The sequence below is a fragment of the Dendropsophus ebraccatus genome, chromosome 10, assembly GCF_027789765.1.
Source record: "Dendropsophus ebraccatus isolate aDenEbr1 chromosome 10, aDenEbr1.pat, whole genome shotgun sequence".
Classification (NCBI taxonomy): Eukaryota; Metazoa; Chordata; class Amphibia; order Anura; family Hylidae; genus Dendropsophus; species Dendropsophus ebraccatus.
The window spans coordinates 5,506,569-5,528,144 of record NC_091463.1 but is presented as its reverse complement, the minus strand read 5'-3'; the positions used below and the strand labels follow the sequence as shown (position 1 = coordinate 5,528,144).

Genomic DNA, 21,576 nt, shown 5'->3' with positions numbered 1-21,576 from the left:
CTAGGTGGACCCCCTTAGGTGGTGTCAGGCTCTGACAGGAGGCGGCCCCCCTCATTGGGCCAGGCAATGAAGGGGAAGCAATGCCCCCATGATGAGCACAACAAAGACCCCTAATAGAGCCACCCACACTAGAAGAAAGACCCCTGGGCCGCCATTCACACTTATGAGCTGCCACTATATAAAGAACACCTAGAGCTGAAATAATGAAGATGTCACAAGCTGAAGACACTTCATTGTTCCCTCCTCTCCCTTCTGATGGCCGCCGATGGCCCCGCACTGGGGGGCAACACTACAACGGACCAACCACAGCTTAATGTACATGTATAGCCTTGTAATAGAACGTATCCATATGTCCTGTGCTCGGATACCTGGTGATACCCCGTAGTGTCATGTATCCCTATGTCCTGTGCTCGGATACCCAGTGATAGAATGCAATCCTACAGTATGTTTAATGCTTCAATATCTTCAGATACCCTACAATATGATGTACGACTATGTCCAGTCTTCAGATACCCCAAAATATTACGTATCCCCATGTCCAGTGCTCAGATACATTGCCATACCCTGTAATTTAGTATATCTGTGTCCAGAACTCAGAGACCATGTGATACCCTATAATATTAAGTACCACTATATCCAGTGCTTAGATACTCTGTAATATTATTTATACTTACATCCAATGCTCAGATACATTGTGATACTCTGTAGTATAATACATCCCTATGTACAGTGCTTAGATACATTGCCACATACCCTGTAATATAATGTATCTTAACTTGTGCTCAGAAACCCTGTGATAATCTGACCATGATGTATCACCATGTCTAATGATCAGATATACTGGCCAGTGCTCAGATACACTATATTACAGGGTATCACAATGTATCTCTGTGTCCAGAACTCAGGGACTATGTGATACCCTGTCATATGAAAAACTGCTATATATCCAGTGCTCGCATACTCTGTATTATTATTTATACTTATATCCAATGCTCAGATACATTGTGATACTCTGTAGTATAATATATCCCTATGTACAGTGCTTAGATACATTGTAATATATTGTATCCATATGTCTAAAGCTTAGAGATCCCATGACACCCTGTAATATAATATATAGCGCACCTATGATCAGGGCTCAGATACCTTGATAATCCTGCATTTTCTTGGATACATTGGGATACCCTGTAATATATTGTGCACCTACAATCAGGGCTCAGATACCTTGTTTATTCCTGTGTTTTCTTGGATACATTGTGATACCCTGTAATATATTGTGGACCTACAATCAGGGCTCAGATACCTTGTTTATTCCTGTGTTTTCTTGGATACATTGGAACACCCTGTAATATATTGTGCACCTATGATCAGGGCTTAGATACCTTGTTTATCCCTGTGTTTTTTGGATACATTGGGACACCCTGTAATATATTGTGCACCTATGATCAGGGCTTAGATACCTTGTTTATCCCTGTGTTTTTTGGATACATTGGGACACCCTGTAATATATTGTGCACCTATGATCAGGGCTCAGATACCCTGCAATATATAGTGCACCTACGATCAGGGCTTAGATACCTTGATAATCCTGCGTTTTCTTGGATACATTGGGATACCCTGTAATATATTGTGGACCTATAATCAGGGCTTAGATACCTTGTTTATCCCTGTGTTTTTTGGATACATTGGGATACCCTGTAATATATTGTGCACCTATGATCAGGGCTTAGATACCTTGTTTATCCCTGCGTTTTCTTGGATACATTGGGATACCCTGTAATATATTGTGGACCTACAATCAGGGCTCAGATACCTTGTTTATTCCTGTGTTTTCTTGGATACATTGTGATACCCTGTAATATATTGTGGACCTACAATCAGGGCTTAGATACCTTGTTTATCCCTGTGTTTTTTGGATACATTGGGACACCCTGTAATATATTGTGCACCTATGATCAGGGCTTAGATACCTTGTTTATCCCTGTGTTTTTTGGATACATTGGGACACCCTGTAATATATTGTGCACCTATGATCAGGGCTCAGATACCCTGCAATATATAGTGCACCTACGATCAGGGCTTAGATACCTTGATAATCCTGCGTTTTCTTGGATACATTGGGATACCCTGTATTATATAGTGCACCTACGATAAGGGCTCAGATACCCCGTTTATCCCTGTGTTTTCTTGGATACATGATCAGGGCTTAGATACCTTGTTTATCCCTGCGTTTTCTTGGATACATTGGGATACCCTGTAATAGATTGTATCCCTCTCTGGGATCCCCTGTAATGTACTCTACCCTGTAACATTATAGCCGTGACCACTTCTCAATGGCCGTACCTTTATTTCCTTTGCTTTCTTTGTCCCTTGGAGGTTTTTATAACCCGACAACAACAAAACTCTAATTTGTATCTTTTCATGGAGCCTGAATGGATTGTCCCTGCGCTGAATGGCCTGGAAGCCCCTTGGAATGCAGTGACAGGCAGTGAATGGCGGCCAGCAGGGCGGTGTTGGCCCATCCAGTTAATAAGTAGCCGGCCTGAAGTTAACTTATCGGAGTCCTGAGAAATTGGCTGCCCCGGGGGCTGATGGGACACTTAGCTTTATCTCCTTCCAGAGTGACACCAATTATAGGGGGATGAAGAGACCCTTGAAGGAACACAAGGGTCTCCCTGATAGTGATCTGCTTAACCCACTTCTCATTTACACTTCTCCTTTAACTCCTGGGATGATGCTCTGCAGCGGAGATGTCTTCCCTGCGATAAGCTGCAGCTCGGGGGCACGAGAACAGAAGGAGAGATGCTGCGGGAAGGGGGGGGGGGGGGTCTGCTTTACTTCACTTGGGAAATTCCAATAAAAACACTTGTTTTGCTCTCGCCCGGGGCCCAATCAATGTGTGTGTGGCCCCTGGGCAGGACACTGTGCGGCTCCCACCCAAAGAAATAGTAGCAAAAATCAATGCAAAAGGTGAAAGTTGAAAATTGTGAAGCTACAATGAATAAACAATGACTATAAAGTGCAATCCCTCAATAATACCGCCAGTACTGTACCTAGACCAATGCCGCCATATAGTGCCTAAAGGATACCATTATACAGGGCTTTAGTAACATGGCAGTACAGTGCCAAATCATGCTGCCATATTGTGACACCACCATCAGTCCCCGTCACATAAAACCACAGTGCAATCCCCAAATAATACAAGCCTTGGATTACCAACTAATACTGCCATATAAAACCAAATCATACACTATATAGTAAATAAATATTACTGCTATTTACGGTAGTGTGTATATCATACCACCATATAGTAAATGAATAATACTGCTATATACGGTAGTGTGTATATCATACCACCATATAGTAAATGAATAATACTGCTACATACGGTAGTGTGTATATCATACCACCATATAGTAAATGAATAATACTGCTATATACGGTAGTGTGTATATCATACCACCATATAGTAAATGAATAATACTGCTACATACGGTAGTGTGTATATCATACCACCATATAGTAAATGAATAATACTGCTATATACGGTAGTGTGTATATCATACCACCATGTAGTAAATGAATAATACTGCTATATACGGTAGTGTGTATATCATACCACCATATAGTAAATGAATAATACTGCTATATACGGTAGTGTGTATATCATACCACCATATAGTAAATGAATAATACTGCTATATACGGTAGTGTGTATATCATACCACCATATAGTAAATGAATAATACTGCTATATACGGTAGTGTGTATATCATACCACCATATAGTAAATGAATAATACTGCTATATACGGTAGTGTGTATATCATACCACCATATAGTAAATGAATAATACTGCTATATACGGTAGTGTGTATATCATACCACCATATAGTAAATGAATAATACTGCTATATACGGTAGTGTGTATATCATACCACCATATAGTAAATGAATAATACTGCTATATACAGTAGTGTGTATATCATACCACCATATAGTAAATGAATAATACTGCTATATACGGTAGTGTGTATATCATACCACGATATGGTAAATGAATAATACTGCCATATAGTGTGTATATCATACCACGATATGGTAAATTAATAATACAGCCATACAGTATCCAAATCATATCATCCTATAATGACTGTATAGTACTGCTATGTAGTGCCGACTTCATTCCTCTGTATAGTGACTGAATAATACTGCCGCACACTGTCCATGTAGTGCTATATAATAGCTGCAAATTACTGTTATCCAGTGGGCAAATCATATACATAACTGTATAGTACAGCCATACAGTGCCGGCATCATACCGCTATATAATGACTGAACATTACAGCTATCCAGATGATACTGCCACCACTTTATATGAGGGGTCCTGCCTATCTGGGTGACAAACAATCGTGGTGGCCGATGTCTGACATTGAGGGGTTTCCTGCATTACAGGGGATTCTCCCACCACAGCTGGGACAGAGCAGCGTACTGTGCGTCCCTGTAACACGGCGGCAGCGAGAAGCGTCGCGCTCCAGCGGCTCCTACACTCCGGCCTCTCATTAGTTTTCAAGAGCTTGTAAGTCAATTACTGGTGTTCATTGTTTATTCTGAATGGGAAATAATCAGCGGCTCAGGCCCTGCCAGGGGGCAAATCTGTCACACAGCGACCCCAAAGCATCAGCATCCCACACACAGACACAACCTGCCCCCAGCATCAGCCCCCAACCTGCCGCTAATACCCCATATGTGACACCACAGCCAGGAGCCCAGAGGGGCCGCAGCAAGTGACTAATACAATCCGGACTAATGATGATTGATTCATGAATTCATTACCATCAAGAGCAACAGCTAATATATGGCTACAGACCCGGCCGGTAATCTGTCACATGGAGATATGTGGCCCCTGAGACCTGCAGGTGTCTCCCTGCTGTAACCCACACCCAGACAAACTATCACTCCCATCATTCCTCTATATATATGCATAATATAAAACTACTTCCTATGTTCAAGACAAAACTACTATAATACTGCTCCTATATACAGGGATATACTACTATAATACTGCTCCTATATACAGGAATATACTACTATAATACTGCCCCTATATACAGGAATATAACTACTATAATACTGCTCCTATATACAGGAATATACTACTATAATACTGCCCCTATATACAGGAATATAACTACTATAATACTGCTCCTATATACAGGAATATACCTACTATAATACTGCTCCTATATACAGGAATATAACTACTATAATACTGCTCCTATATACAGGAATATAACTACTATAATACTGCTCCTTATATACAGGAATATACTACTATAATACTGCTCCTTATATACAGGAATATACTACTATAATACTGCCCCCTATATACAGGGATATAACTACTATAATACTGCTCCTATATACAAGAATATAACTACTATAATACTGCTCCTATATACAGGGATATAACTACTATAATACTGCTCCTATATACAGGGATATAACTACTATAATACTGCTCCTATATACAGGGATATAACTACTATAATACTGCTCCTATATACAGGGATATAACTACTATAATACTGCTCCTATATACAGGAATATACTACTATAATACTGCTCCTATATACAGGGATATACCTACTATAATACTGCTCCTATATACAAGAATATAACTACTATAATACTGCTCCAATATACAGGAATATAACTACTATAATATTGCTCCTATATACAGGAATATATTACTATAATACTGCTCCTATATACAGGAATATAACTACTATAATACTGTTCCTATATACAGGAATATAACTACTATAATACTGCTCCTATATACAGGAATATAACTACTATAATACTGCTCCTATATACAAGAATATAACTACTATAATACGGACAAGAAGAGAAAATAGCGCTGCACCTCACACCTATGGCTGATACTAGTGCTTCTCAGCTACATTTAAAAACCAACTCCAGGATGTTGGTATATAATTTGATCAAACCATATTGCTCCATGTACCAGAGTGCAGGTCTCCTGGCTCCCATGGGTCCCTACACTAACTTACCACCGTGTCAGTCAGCGACCGCCATCCCCGCAAGGCGTGCACAACCAGGAAAGGGAGGCCATAGAACGGCCCTGGAACCCCACTGTCACAGGACCAATACCCAAAGGCCCCTGTAAATCCCAGCAGGCACCGCCGGCGGAGAAAGCTGTCACCAAACAACACAAGTGTGAACAAGGTCTAAAACACTCACCACACTCCAGCAGGTAGAATGGGAAGGATAGGAGATAACTACTATAATACTGCTCCTATATACAGGAATATAACTACTATAATACTGCTCCTATATACAGGAATATAACTACTATAATACTGCCCCCTATATACAGGAATATAACTACTATAATACTGCTCCTATATACAGGAATATAACTATTATAATACTGCTCCTGTATACAAGAATATAACTGCTATAATACTGCTCCTATATACAGGAATATAACTACTATAATACTGCTCCTATATACAGGAATATAACTAATATAATACTGCTCCTATATACAGGGATATAACTACTATAATACTGCTCCCTATATACAGGAATATAACTACTATAATACTGCTCCCTATATACAGGAATATAACTACTATAATACTGCTCCTATATACAAGAATATAACTACTATAATACTGCTCCTATATACAGGAATATACTACTATAATACTGCTCCTATATACAGGAATATAACTACTATAATACTGCTCCTATATACAGGGATATAACTACTATAATACTGCTCCTATATACAGGAATATAACTACTATAATACTGCTCCCTATATACAGGAATATAACTACTATAATACTGCTCCTATATACAGGAATATAACTACTATAATACTGCCCCCTATATACAAGAATATAACTACTATAATACTGCCCCTATATACAAGAATATAACTACTATAATACTGCCCCCTATATACAGGAATATAACTACTATAATACTGCACCTATATACAGGAATATAACTACTATAATACTGCTCCTATATACAGGAATATAACTACTATAATACTGCCCCTATATACAGGAATATAACTACTATAATACTGCTCCTATATACAGGAATATAACTACTATAATACTGCTCCCTATATACAGGAATATAACTACTATAATACTCCTCCCTATATACAGGGATATAACTACTATAATACTGCTCCTATATACAGGAATATAACTACTATAATACTGCTCCTATATACAAGAATATAACTACTATAATACTGCTCCTATATACAGGAATATAACTACTATAATACTGCTCCTATATACAGGAATATAACTACTATAATACTGCTCCTATATACAGGGATATACTACTATAATACTGCTCCTATATACAGGAATATAACTACTATAATACTGCTCCCTATATACAGGAATATAACTACTATAATACTGCTCCCTATATACAGGAATATAACTACTATAATACTGCTCCTATATACAGGAATATACTACTATAATACTGCTCCTATATACAGGAATATAACTACTATAATACTGCTCCTGTATACAAGAATATAACTGCTATAATACTGCCCCCTACAGGCCAGCATATAGTATTGGGGTCCTATACCTTAGCATAGTCCATCAAGTCACTGCGTCCCCTAAAACGGTTGTAAAATTCTGGCATCCTCCAAGGTGCAATGATCTGCAGGGAGAGGAAAGAAAAGTCAAGCAGTGATGTTGGGGTCCCCCCTCTCCCCCCTCCCCCCTGTGTATTGGGGTTTATCAGCAGATTTACCTTCACCTCCGGATACAAGGAATAACAGGTGAGTTCAAAGCGGATCTGGTCATTACCCTGAGAGAGAGAGAGAGCAAGAGGTGAGCAGAGCAATAATAGCGCACTATACTGATAGACTGCAGCAGATTGTGCAGGACTGGCTGGTCTGTGTCTCCCTCTTGTGGCCACATTATGGTATTGCATAGTCCAGGCTCCGCATGTTATAATCTGTGGATGAGGTAAGAGGGATCCAACCACAGGGAGCACAGAGGTGGGGAGCCGAGATGGGATGGATCCTGCTGCTCTATGGACAGAATACAGGCTGCACCAGGAGGAGCACCGGGGGAAGCAACACAAGGAGGAGCACCAGGAGGAACAGCAGGGGGAGTAACAGGAGGAACACCAGGGGGAGTAACAGGAGGAACACCAGGGGGAGTAACAGGAGGAACAAAAGGAGGAACACCAAAGGGAGCAATAGGAGGATCACTAGGGGGTGCAACAGGAGGAGCACAAGGAGGAACACCAGGGGGAGAAACAGGAGGAACACCAGGGGGAGCAACACAAGTAGGAGCACCAGGAGGAACACCAGGGGGAGCAATAGGAGCACCACAAGGAGACACACCAAAAGGAACACTAGGGGGAGCAACAGGAGGAACACAAGGAGGAAAACCAGGAGGAACACCAGGGGGAGCAACACAAGGAGGAGCAACAGGAGGAGCACCAGGGGGAGCAACAGGAGGAACACCAGGGGGGGGGCAACAGGAGGAACACAAGGAGAAGCACCAGGAGGAACACAAGGAGGAGCAACAGAAGAAACACAAGAAGGAGCACCAGGAAGAACACAGGGGGGGGCACCAGGGGGAGCAACAGAAGGAACACAAGGAGGAGCACCAGGAGGAACAAAAGGAGGAATACAAGGAGGAGCACCAGGAGGAACACAAAGAGGAGCACCAGGAGTAATACAAGGAGAAGATCCAGGAGGAACACCAGGGGGAGCAATAGGAGCAACACAAGGAGAAACACCAGGAGGAACACTAGGGGGAGCAACAGGAGGAACACAAGGAGGAAAACCAGGAGGAACACCAGGGGGAGCAACACAAGGAGGAGCAACAGGAGGAACACAAGGAGGAGCACCAGCGGGAGCAACAGGAGAAACACAAGGGGAGCAACAGGAGGAACACAAGGAGGAGCAACAGGAGGAACACCAGGGGGAGCAATAGGAGGAAAACAAGGAGGAGCACCAGAGGGAGCAACAGGAGGAACACAAGGAGGAGCAACAGGAGGAACACCAGGGGAAGCAACAGGAGGAAAACAAGGAGAAGCACCAAGACAAGTACCAGGGGAGCACCAAGAGGAGAACCATAATAAGAAGCTATTGTTACTTCCCATATGTACAGCAGTGAGGGACAGGCAGCAGTATTGCACTTGGTTCTTGGGAACTGTTCACATAGCGCTGCTGTGACCCCTGAACTGGGGACCCCCATACACAGTACAGCAGCCCCCATCATGCACTGAGAGACCCCCATACACAGTACAGCAGCCCCCATCATATACTGAGAGACCCCCATACACAGTACAGCAGCCCCATCATGTACTGAGAGACCCCCATACACAGTACAGCAGCCCCCATCATGTACTGAGAGACCCCCATACACAGTACAGCAGCCCCCATCATGTACTGAGACCCCCATACACAGTACAGCAGCCCCATCATGTACTGAGAGACCCCCATACACAGTACAGCAGCCCCCATCATGTACTGAGAGACCCCCATACACAGTACAGCATCCCCCATCATGTACTGAGAGACCCCCCCATACACAGTACAGCAGCCCCATCATGTACTGAGAGACCCCCATACACAGTACAGCAGCCCCCATCATGTACTGAGACCCCCATACACAGTACAGAAGCCCCCATCATGTACTGAGAGACCCCCATACACACTACAGCAGTGCATGATGGGGGTTGTAGTTTTATAACAGCCAAAGAGTCACAGGTTAAGCAGCATGACTTGTGGTTATTTAGCTGTTTTGGAACTACAACTCCCAGCATGTCCTGACAGCTACAGTGATTGTAGATTTCCCAAACCAAGTGGTGGTCTTGTTCGCCATCTAGTGGACAATCATGAGATGACGGGGGTCTGCGTTGTATAAACATCCGCTGAGGTTTCGGTCTCTGTCCTCTGGTTATTACACTCTGGTACTCGGGGTCATATCACTTCCATCCTGATCCCCCGATATATTTCCTCCTCCTCCTCCTCCTCTCCGTGACTCCTGACAAATGGCGAGCAGCCTGGACCTGATTCTAGGGGGGCACAGATCAGCCGGGGGTCCCTGGTTATTACTCACCTTCCCGGTTGCCCCATGGGACACGTACTTGGCCCCCTCTTTTTTGGCGATTTCCACTTGTTTCTTGGCGATACAAGGACGGGCGAGCGAGGTGCCGAGCAGATACCGATCCTCATAGATGGCGTTAGCCTGGACCGCCGGCCAGATGAACTCCTCCACAAACTCTTTACGTACATCTTCTATGTATACCTGAGGGGGGAGAAGGGCGGGGGTCAGATATCAGCAGCCAGCACCGATATAACCCCAATCATATATAACGCTCCAGCACTGATATATCCTCCTATTACATCATATGTGACTGATATCAGCCGCTCCTCTTATAACGCTCCAGTACTGATATAACCTCCTATTACATCATATGTGACTGATATCAGCCGCTCCTCTTATAACGCTCCAGTACTGATATAACCTCCTATTACATCATATGTGACTGATATCAGCCGCTCCTCTTATATCGCTCCAGCACTGATATAACCTCCTATTACATCATATGTGACTGACATCAGCCGCTCCTCTTATAACGCTCCAGTACTGATATAACCTCCTATTACATCATATGTGACTGATATCAGCCGCTCCTCTTATAACGCTCCAGTACTGATATAACCTCCTATTACATCATATGTGACTGATATCAGCCGCTCCTCTTATAACGCTCCAGTACTGATATAACCTCCTATTACATCATATGTGACTGATATCAGCCGCTCCTCTTATAACGCTCCAGTACTGATATAACCTCCTATTACATATGTGACTGATATCAGCCGCTCCTCTTATAACGCTCCAGTACTGATATAACCTCCTATTACATCATATGTGACTGATATCAGCCGCTCCGGTTACCTTCTTTGCTCCTAGACTCAGTGCTTTCTTCCGCGCCTCTTCAAAATCTTCGTTCTGCCCAATGTTCGCCTAAAGTGGTAAAAGAGAATTTATAAGTCAATACTAGTGTCAATATATATATAATTATTTGGGGTGCAGCTTTATCCCCTCCCTGCTCTCATCTCTATGGTCATACAGTTACAGCTGCACAGTCCTCTCTATCCCCTCCCTGCACTCATCTCTATGGTCATACAGTTACAGCTGCACAGTTCTCTCTATCCCCTCCCTGCTCTCATCTCTATGATCATACAGTTACAGCTGCACAGTCCTCTCTATCCCCTCCCTGCTCTCATCTCTATGGTCATACGGTTACAGCTGCACAGTCCTCTCTATCCCCTCCCTGCACTCATCTCTATGGTCATACAGTTACAGCTGCACAGTCCTCTCTATCCCCTCCCTGCACTCATCTCTATGGTCATACAGTTACAGCTGCACAGTCCTCTCTATCCCCTCCCTGCACTCATCTCTATGGTCATACAGTTACAGCTGCACAGTCCTCTCTATCCCCTCCCTGCACTCATCTCTATGGTCATACAGTTACAGCTGCACAGTCCTCTCTATCCCCTCCCTGCACTGTGTGGTCATACAGTTACAGCTGCACAGTCCTCTCTATCCCCCCCCTGCACTCATCTCTATGGTCATACAGTTACAGCTGCACAGTCCTCTCTATCCCCTCCCTGCACTCATCTCTATGGTCATACAGTTACAGCATCACAGTCCTCTCTATCCCCTCCCTGCTCTCATCTCTATGATCAGAGAGAACTGTGTAGTCAGTACTGTCTGTATATAATAAGATGGGCCCTGAAGCTGCGGGGCCCCTGTGTAGCGGTGCTGTCACTCTGCTTCTTGCTGTCACTGTTGCTGTCGCTGTAGGAGTTTATCGCTCCCGGCAGCAACAATCACATCTGGGAGTTTCTGCCGCTCCCGTCCTGGTGACTTCCTGACTGTGATGCCCAGATGCCAGCCGACGCCAAGATGTCACTACAACCCCCAACATCCACCACACTGCCCTCATGTCACTACTACTACCCCCAACATCCACCACACTGCCCACCATGTCTGTACTACTACTACTCCCAACATCCACCACACTGCCCTCATGTCACTACTACTACTACCCCCAACATCCACCACACTGCCCACCATGTCTGTACTACTCCCAACATCCACCACACTGCCCTCATGTCACTACTACTACCTCCAACATCCACCACACTGCCCACCATGTCACTACTACCCCCAACATCCACCACACTGCCCACCATGTCTGTACTACTACTACCCCCAACATCCACCACACTGCCCACCATGTCTGTACTACTACTACCCCCAACATCCACCACACTGCCCTCATGTCACTACTACTACCCCCAACATCCACCACACTGCCCACCATGTCTGTACTACTACTACTCCCAACATCCACCACACTGCCCTCATGTCACTACTACTACCCCCAACATCCACCACACTGCCCACCATGTCTGTACTACTACTACTCCCAACATCCACCACACTGCCCTCATGTCACTACTACTACCTCCAACATCCACCACACTGCCCACCATGTCACTACTACCCCCAACATCCACCACACTGCCCCTCCCCCTCTGACGGACACATGGCAGCTGGGCACAAGGCGTCGGCTACCAATATGAACACATTTAATATAATTTAAAGGGGCAGTGCACCTTACTGTGCCCCTGCTCCAGAGGGTGGGGTTTCTGCAGGGGTCAGTGACCATGGACCCCTCCTTGACCTCTGATGTAAGTGATGGCCCCAGCTGCCCCATTATTATTGCAGCCCGCCACTGCCATGTGCTTAAAGGGACAGCGCAGCAAAAGTGAAACCGGTCACAAAGGAATGTTCTGCGGTGTCATGTGACCACCGGCCCTGTAGGTGACATCCATACACTCCATATAACAGACGGCAACGTCTCCCAGCAATCCCTCTATGTGTAATATATTATATATGGCGGTCTAAGGGGAGGTCACTTATGTCCAGAACATGCCCACAATTACAGGCTAGCTCCTCCCACAGACATTAGAGATAAGCAGGGGCGGGATCTTCTGTACCATGTGATCAAACCACATGATGGAGCTTAACTCACCAGGTAAGCAATGATGTCATATCCCTGTTCCTTCAGCCACACCAGGATGCAGGAGGTGTCGAGCCCCCCGCTGTACGCCAGGACCACCGTGCCCTTAGCCTGGGACATGTCGCCTGCTGCAGGGAGAGACGGACGGTTACTGCAGTGCATATGGGCTCCTCGCCTCTGATATCAGGATATGGCGGTGGGAGTTCTGTGTCACTATCTGTTATCATTCTATGGCGCCCCCTGATCTGGCACTGTACCCCAATATTCCTCGCTATATTTTACCTGGATCTTTTAAAGTGAAGATGAATCAGTGTAATCCCCAAAGGATGAGTGCACCGACTGTGGATGTCCTGCAAACACAAAGACATGGTGGTTAGTGAGGGGGAGGGTCAGTGCTGCGCCCCGGGATCAGTGCAGGGGGAGAGTCAGTGCTGCCCCCCCGGATCAGTGCAGGGCGAGGGGAGGGGAAGGTCAGTGCTGCCCCCTGGGATCAGTGCGGGGCGAGGGGAGGGTCAGTGCTGCCCCCTGGGATCAGTGCGGGGCGAGGGTTAGTGTTGCCCCCTGGGATCAGTGCAGGGGGAGGGTTAGTGCTGCCCCCTGGGATCAGTGCAGGGGAGGGTCAGTGCTGCCCCCTGGGATCAGTGCAGGGCGAGGGGAGGGTCAGTGCTTCCCCCTGGGATCAGTGCGGGGCGAGGGTCAGTGCTGCCCCCTGGGATCAGTGCAGGGGGAGGGTCAGTGCTGCCCCCTGGGATCAGTGCAGGGCGAGGGGAGGGTCAGTGCTTCCCCCTGGGATCAGTGCAGGGGGAGGGTCAGTGCTTCCCCCTGGGATCAGTGCAGGGGGAGGGTCAGTGCTGCCCCCTGGGATCAGTGCAGGCGGAGGGTCAGTGCTTCCCCCTGGGATCAGTGCAGGGGGAGGGCCAGTGCTGTCCCCTGAGATCAGTGCAGGGGGAGAGTCAGTGTTGCCCCCGGGATCAGTGCAGGGGGAGAGTCAGTGCTGCCCCCCGGGATCAGTAAGGGGGAAAGTCAGTGCTGCCCCCTGAGATCAGTGCAGGGGGAGGGTCAGTGCTGCCCCCCGAGATCAGTGCAGGGGAGGGTCAGTGCTGCCCCCTGGGATCAGTGAGGGAGGGTTAGTGCTGCCCCCCAGGATCAGTGCAGGGGAGGGTCAGTGATGCCCCCTGAGATCAGTGCAGGGGGAGGGTTAGTGCTGCCCCCAGGATCAGTGCAGGGGGAGAGTCAGTTCTGCCCCCCGGGATCAGTGCGGGGGGAGGGTCAGTGCTGCCCCCTGGGATCAGTGCGGGAGGAGGGTCAGTGCTGCCCCCTGGGATCAGTGCAGGGGAGGGTCAGTGCTGCCCCCTGGGATCAGTGCAGGGGAGGGTCAGTGCTGCCCCCTGGGATCAGTGCAGGGGAAGGGTCAGTGCTGCCCACCAGGATCAGTGCAGGGGGAGGGTCGGTGCTGCCCCCTGGGATCAGTGCAGGGCGAGGGTTAGTGCTGCCCCCCGGGATCAGTGCAGGGGGAGGGTCAGTGCTGCCCCCCGAGATCAGTGCAGGGGAGGGTCAGTGCTTCCCTCCTGGGATCAGTGAGGGGAGGGTTAGTGCTGCCCCCCCCGATCAGTGCAGGGGGAGAGTCAGTGCTGCCCCCCAGGATCAGTGCAGGGGGAGAGTCAGTTCTGCCCCCCCGGGATCAGTGCGGAGGGAGGGTCAGTGCTGCCCCCCGGGATCAGTGCAGGGGGCGAGGGGAGTGTCAGTGCTGCCTCCTGGGATCAGTGCAGGGGAGGGTCAGTGCTGCCCCCCGGGATCAGTGCAGGGGAGGGTTAGTGCTGCCCCCCAGGATCAGTGCAGGGGGAGAGTCAGTTTTGCCCCCCCGGGATCAGTGCGGGGGGAGGGTCAGTGCTACCCCCTGGGATCAGTGCAGGGCGAGGGGAGTGTCAGTGCTGCCTCCTGGGATCAGTGCAGGGCGAGGGTTAGTGCTGCCCCCGGGATCAGTGCAGGGGGAGGGTCAGTGCTTCCCCCCCGAGATTAGTGAGGGGGAGGGTCAGTGCTGCCCCCCGGGGTTAGTGCAGTGTGAGGGTCAGTGCTGCCCCCCGGGGTCAGTGCAGCGGGAGGGTCAGTGCAGTGTGAGGGTCAGTGCTGCCCCCTGGGGTCAGTGCAGTGTGAGGGTCAGTGCATTACTGAACAGTTCCAATTACCGCCATGTAGTGCACACAATATCCACTAGTAGCTCCAAACCAGCACCGCAGTTCAGAAATAATTGCTTCTCTACCACCAATAAAGCAGAACCACAGTGCGGTATTACTGCTCCACCTGTAAGAAACCTACAACAGCCCCCCCCCCCCCCATCCCCCCCCATCCCCCCCCCATCCCCCACGTCCGTATTCTCAGCCCCAGGACCTGGCTGTCTCCTTGGTGACACATCACCCTGCAGAAGGGAGTCTCTCCTGTGCAGTTATGCTGTCCCCTAGATAAAGGACCTGAGAGATCATGTGACCACAGTCATGACATCATGGCAGGTCCTATAGGCTGCCTTTACAGGCCAAGGCAATGCCTGGGCCTCACCAGACTGACCAAGAGGATGCCTGGGCCTCACCAGACTGACCAAGAGGATGCCTGGGCCTCACCAGACTGACCAAGAGGATGCCTGGGCCTCACCAGACTGACCAAGATCAGTGTGGGGTGAGGGTCAGTGTGGGGTGAAGGTCAGTGCTGCCCCTGAGGTGAGTGTGGGGTGAAGGTCAGTGCTGCCCCCTGGGGTGAGTGTGGGGTGAAGGTCAGTGCTGCCCCCTGGGGTGAGTGTGGGGTGAAGGTCAGTGCTGCTCCCCGGGGTCAGTGCAGGGTTAGGGTCAGTGTGGGGTGAGGGTCAGTGCTACCCCCTGGGGTGAGTGTGGGGTGAAGGTCAGTGTGGGGTGAGGGTCAGTGCTGCTCCCCGGGGTCAGTGTGGGGTGAGGGTCAGTGCTGCCCCCTGGCGTGAGTGTGGGGTGAGGGTCGGTGCTGCTCCCCGGGGTCAGTGTGGGGTGAGGGTCGGTGCTGCTCCCCGTGGTCAGTGCGGGTCGGTGCTGCTCCCCGGGGTCAGTGTGGGGTGAGGGTCGGTGCTGCTCCCCGTGGTCAGTGCGGGTCGGTGCTGCTCCCCGGGGTCAGTGTGGGGTGAGGGTCGGTGCTGCTCCCCGTGGTCAGTGCGGGTCGGTGCTGCTCCCCGGGGTCAGTGTGGGGTGAGGGTCGGTGCTGCTCCCCGGGGTCAGTGCGGGTCGGTGCTGCTCTCCAGCCTCATCACTTTGTCTCTTACTGGTATCGGTTTCTGGGAATGCCGGGTGACTGCAGATGTGGTCGGCAATAGAATTTATTAAATGTTCCCAGGGGAGGAGACAACAATTATTCCTGGTTTCAGGGAAGCGGATGTTATAATGTTACACCTTATAATGAACAATGAGGGGGCGGAGCTTCTGGATCATAAAACAGAAATGGAAACAAAGACTACAATAACATTTCCTTGTTACAAAAACTTGAAAGAGAAGAGAGAGGCCTGAAAGCTATCATCAGGGTAAGGGGCCGAGGACCCCAAATCATCAGGGTAAGGGGCCGAGGACCCCAAATCATCAGGGTAAGGGGCCGAGGACCCCAAATCATCAGGGTAAGGGGCCGAGGACCCCAAATCATCAGGGTAAGGGGCCGAGGACCCCAAATCATCAGGGTAAGGGGCTGAGGACCCCAAATCATCAGGGTAAGGGTCCGAGGACCCCAAATCATCAGGGTAAGGGGCCGAGGACCCCAAATCATCAGGGTAAGAGACCGAGGACCCCAAATCATCAGAGTAAGGGGCCGAGGACCCCAAATCATCAGGGTAAGGGGCCGAGGACCCCAAATCATCAGGGTAAGGGGCCGAGGACCCCAAATCATCAGGGTAAGAGACCGAGGACCCCAAATCATCAGGGTAAGGGGCCGAGGACCCCAAATCATCAGGGTAAGGGGCCGAGGACCCCAAATCATCAGGGTAAGGGCCACAGCACTTAGAGCCCACTGTATCAGCGCCGCACAGATCCCTGAGGCCGTGACCAGTACTGCAAGTCCTGCTCAGTAGATTTCTAACAAAAATCTGAAAAAGTAAGAAACCGCACAAACTAAAGAGAGCAGCCGCACCGGATGATGGAACTGTCCTGGAGAGGAAGGAATTAGCATATTATATTCCCATGGTGCACTGCCTGAGAATGAGGCTCCATAACCTTATGGTGTCTCCTCAATGAGAATCAGCAACCCCTAAACCTCTCCTCTATAGTATACAACATGTTATATATCTGTATATAGGAGGCAGTATTATAGTAGTATATTCCTGTATATAGGAGCAGTATTATAGTAGTATATTCCTGTATATAGGAGGCAGTATTATAGTAGTTATATTCCTGTATATAGGAGCAGTATTATAGTAGTTATATTCCTGTATATAGGGGCAGTATTATAGTAGTTATATTCCTGTATATAGGAGCAGTATTATAGTAGTTATATTCCTGTATATAGGTGCAGTATTATAGTAGTTATATTCCTGTATATAGGGAGCAGTATTATAGTAGTTATATTCCTGTATATAGGAGCAGTATTATAGTAGTTATATTCTTGTATATAGGAGCAGTATTATAGTAGTTATATTCCTGTATATAGGGAGCAGTATTATAGTAGTTATATTCCTGTATATAGGAGCAGTATTATAGTAGTTATATTCCTGTATATAGGGGCAGTATTATAGTAGTTATATTCCTGTATATAGGAGCAGTATTATAGTAGTTATATTCCTGTATATAGGTGCAGTATTATAGTAGTTATATTCCTGTATATAGGAGCAGTATTATAGCAGTTATATTCCTGTTTATAGGAGGCAGTATTATAGTAGTTATATTCCTGTATATAGGGGCAGTATTATAGTAGTTATATTCCTGTATATAGGGAGCAGTATTATAGTAGTTATATTCCTGTATATAGGGAGCAGTATTATAGTAGTTATATTCCTGTATATAGGAGCAGTATTATAGTAGTTATATTCCTGTATATAGGAGCAGTATTATAGTAGTTATATTCCTGTATATAGGAGCAGTATTATAGTAGTTATATTCTTGTATATGGGAGCAGTATTATAGCAGTTATATTCCTGTATATAGGGGCAGTATTATAGTAGTTATATCCCTGTATATAGGAGCAGTATTATAGTAGTTATATTCCTGTATATAGGAGCAGTATTATAGTAGTTATATTCCTGTATATAGGAGCAGTATTATAGTAGTTATATTCCTGTATATAGGAGCAGTATTATAGTAGTTATATTCCTGTATATAGGGGGCAGTATTATAGTAGTTATATTCCTGTATATAGGAGCAGTATTATAGTAGTTATATTCCTGTATATAGGAGCAGTATTATAGTAGTTATATACACAAGTTTGTTGAGTAAGTCAGAAGATCACCAGTGGCAGTCAGAACTGATCCTGAATAAAGTATTCTGCTGCCTGAAGAAGGGTGAGTGCCGCTCGTTATCTTTTGACTTTCTCAACCAACTTGTGTATATTTCTGGAAAACGTATATATCTATATACCACGAATAGGCCGGACTCGCGTTGCCCATGGGGTCTATGCTAGCAACCAACAGCTACACTCTTTCCACTGCATACTGACGCTTGCATTCTATTTCTTCACCGCTCATACGACCCCTTCACCGCTCATACGAGCCTTCTTTAGGCTATGTTCACACAGCGTAAGAGACCGGCCGTTCCGTGACCGTCTGGGTCACAGAACAGCCGGTCTCTTAAAAGATCATTCTGGCTGGTACTGCAGTACCGGGGGGATGATCTTTACAGCCGTAGAGTTCTGATGCGAGTGCATCCGTGCGCGCCCGCATCAGAACTCCCTACAGCTGACTATGAAGCGAGCGACATGTCAGTTGTTTGCGGTGCCGCTAGGGATCCCAGCCACAGTGTATAATACGTGTATACGCTTTGGACGGGATTCCATAGGCAGTAATGGCACGTATATTTTCGTATAAATCATGGCCGTTGTACAACGGCTGTTGTTTTACGAAAATATATGTTGTGTGAACATAGCCTTGTTTTTTATAGTAGTTATATTCCTATTTATAGAAGTGTATAGTGTATATATATTTATATATATATATATATATATACTTTGTGCTGAGGTCCTGTAGCCTGGAGGTAGGTTTGTGGTGTGGAGACGGGCAGTACTCCGGTGCAGTCATGTGTGTATAATATGGCGGCTGCACAGATTGTGTCGCCTCATATTAGAGACCAGAGGCTGCACTCGATTCCTCAGGTCAGGAGGGTGACCTATTTGCAGTGGTGGAGTGTAATAAGTTATAATCTAGTGAGTGCAGCGTCTGGACACTTGCCAAAATATCGGTAAAAAGTGCAGAAAAAATACAAAAAACAACGAAAAATCCAACTCATCTGGAATGAAGAGCAGAGGCTCCAGCACATAGTAATGACACGGCGTCCGCCAGCTGCTCTCATCCTTACCAGAGCATTTACACCACAGTCCAGCTGTTACCATGCCTTGGGTCATGTGTGTGTTACTATTGTGTAAGGTGTATAGCAGTATGCAGTGAGCGCCCCCTGGTGGTGGCTGCAGGCAGACAGGATCTTATGCTCAGTCAGTGGACATTGACTTTAAGGTGAAATGATTCCAGCTCTGCCTGTAGACTTTTAGCTTAGACTATTTTGAGGAACAGCTGTTACCCAGAATTCCATTGAACCCAGAGAAGAAAGATTGACAGCTATAATAACCCTTATGGTGGCACCTTACTCAAGTACAGACAGGACTGAGGAGACGGGATCCAGGGGTGTCACCAAAGACCGAATACAAAAACTTATACAGAGATTCCCTGAAATATCACAATGGCCTCTGCTAGTCAGGAGATCTGCAGCAACATGGATGATGCCTGTGGTCAGGATATGATGGGAGCAGTAGTTCTATAACAGGATAGTCACAGGTTGACCAAGGACAAAGGTAACGCAAAACTACAACCCCCAGCATGCCCTGACAGCAACTAAAGCAGCCCCCCCCCCCAACCTGTGACTCTCAAGACGTGGGTAACTATGACTCCTATCACAATGGAATGATGGGAGCAGTAGTAGTTCACAGGGCTGGAGAGCTACAGGTTGGAAAACAGTAGCATGGAGCTGAGATGGCGGCCTTAGGGTAATGCATCTTATCCCCCGCTCTCTGTGGCATATGACTGACAGGCAGTGCTCAGGGTGGCAGGCAGAGAGGGGCAGCTGAGGCGGCAGGCAGAGTACTCACAGTGCTGCGGCTGGATCCTGTGTGGCTGATCCTGCCTCCTCCTGATCCTTACATAGCAGTGACAGGCAGGGGGTGTGGAGGGGACGTCACTGCCTGTACCTGCCCCACTCCTGCTCTTACAACACCGCCTGCTCCAGGGGGCATGAGCCTGGGGGAGGGGGCTTATACCTACTGACAGCCAGGCCAGGGCACCACTACAGTAGTCGCCATGTACTGACTGCACCCTCATCACACTAAGAAGACAGCGCTCCATGGTGCAGGATCATAAAAACACAGGAGGATCAAGTAGGGGATTCCCTCACCTGATGTGGTTGTGCAAGACAGAGGCCCAAGTCTCCAAGGGTATAGAGGGAAACAGTGATGCAGCGCAGCCTATCCTGTATACCCCCGCCGGGGCAATTAGAGAGATGCAGACCTCCACCCCAGAAAGACAGGTGCAACAGGCACAGCCAACTCCATTAGGATTGCTAGAGCTTATAAAAACTTTAAATTAAAAAACATATTAAATTAATAAAACAAGGATATAGCACAACGTGTTTCCAGGCCGGACCGGCCTCTTCATCAGGTGCATGCTTAGAGATGTTCAATGTGTGCGGCGCCGCTTGAACAAACATATTAAAAATAACTATGTCAAACATAGTCTATCTAGACATTGTATGGGTAACATGGCAGTGACCCTAGCAGTCTTACACTTACAGTCCTTCAACCTGTAAATGTATCTAACAGATATCGGCTTCTAATCAACCGAGAAACTTATTGGATATTTCGGTTGGCTACTCTGGTTCCCAATGGGCTTAATGAAACCCTTGAGAGTATTAAATGAGGGTCTCTTTCTTTTCTTGTAGTTTTATATCATTGTATGTATTGTTCTATGTATGGTATTTTGTGGTGTACTGTCCCTTTAAGGTGATGTCAGTTCTTCTTTTCTAATTTCCTGTCTCTGCATTTAAATATCACATTGACCATCTCTAAGCATGCACCTGATGAAGAAGCCGGTCCGGCCTGGAAACACGTTGTGCTATATCCTTGTTTTAATATGCTTTTTAAATTTAAGATTTTATAAGCTCTAGCAATCCTATTGGGGTTGGCTGCACCTGTTGCACCTGTCTTTCTGGAGTGGAGGTCTGCATCTCATCACACTGTATCCAGGAGGCTG

General features: G+C 47.0%; 1 protein-coding gene across 1 annotated transcript in view; it reads right to left on the bottom strand.

Moving 5' to 3' along the window:
- ASS1 (argininosuccinate synthase 1) overlaps positions 1 to 20,446 on the bottom strand; it is a 65,273-nt gene extending 44,827 nt beyond the window's left edge. The window contains exons 1-7 of the mRNA XM_069986837.1: positions 20,421 to 20,446; positions 13,419 to 13,486; positions 13,149 to 13,264; positions 11,000 to 11,068; positions 10,154 to 10,342; positions 7,824 to 7,880; positions 7,656 to 7,730 (exon numbers count right to left, since the gene is read on the bottom strand). Of these exons, the coding sequence (XP_069842938.1) occupies positions 7,656 to 7,730; positions 7,824 to 7,880; positions 10,154 to 10,342; positions 11,000 to 11,068; positions 13,149 to 13,256 (498 nt within the window). The 5' untranslated portion in view covers positions 13,257 to 13,264; positions 13,419 to 13,486; positions 20,421 to 20,446. The remainder of the gene's footprint in view (positions 1 to 7,655; positions 7,731 to 7,823; positions 7,881 to 10,153; positions 10,343 to 10,999; positions 11,069 to 13,148; positions 13,265 to 13,418; positions 13,487 to 20,420) is intronic.
- Between the last annotated feature and the right edge of the window lie 1,130 nt (positions 20,447 to 21,576).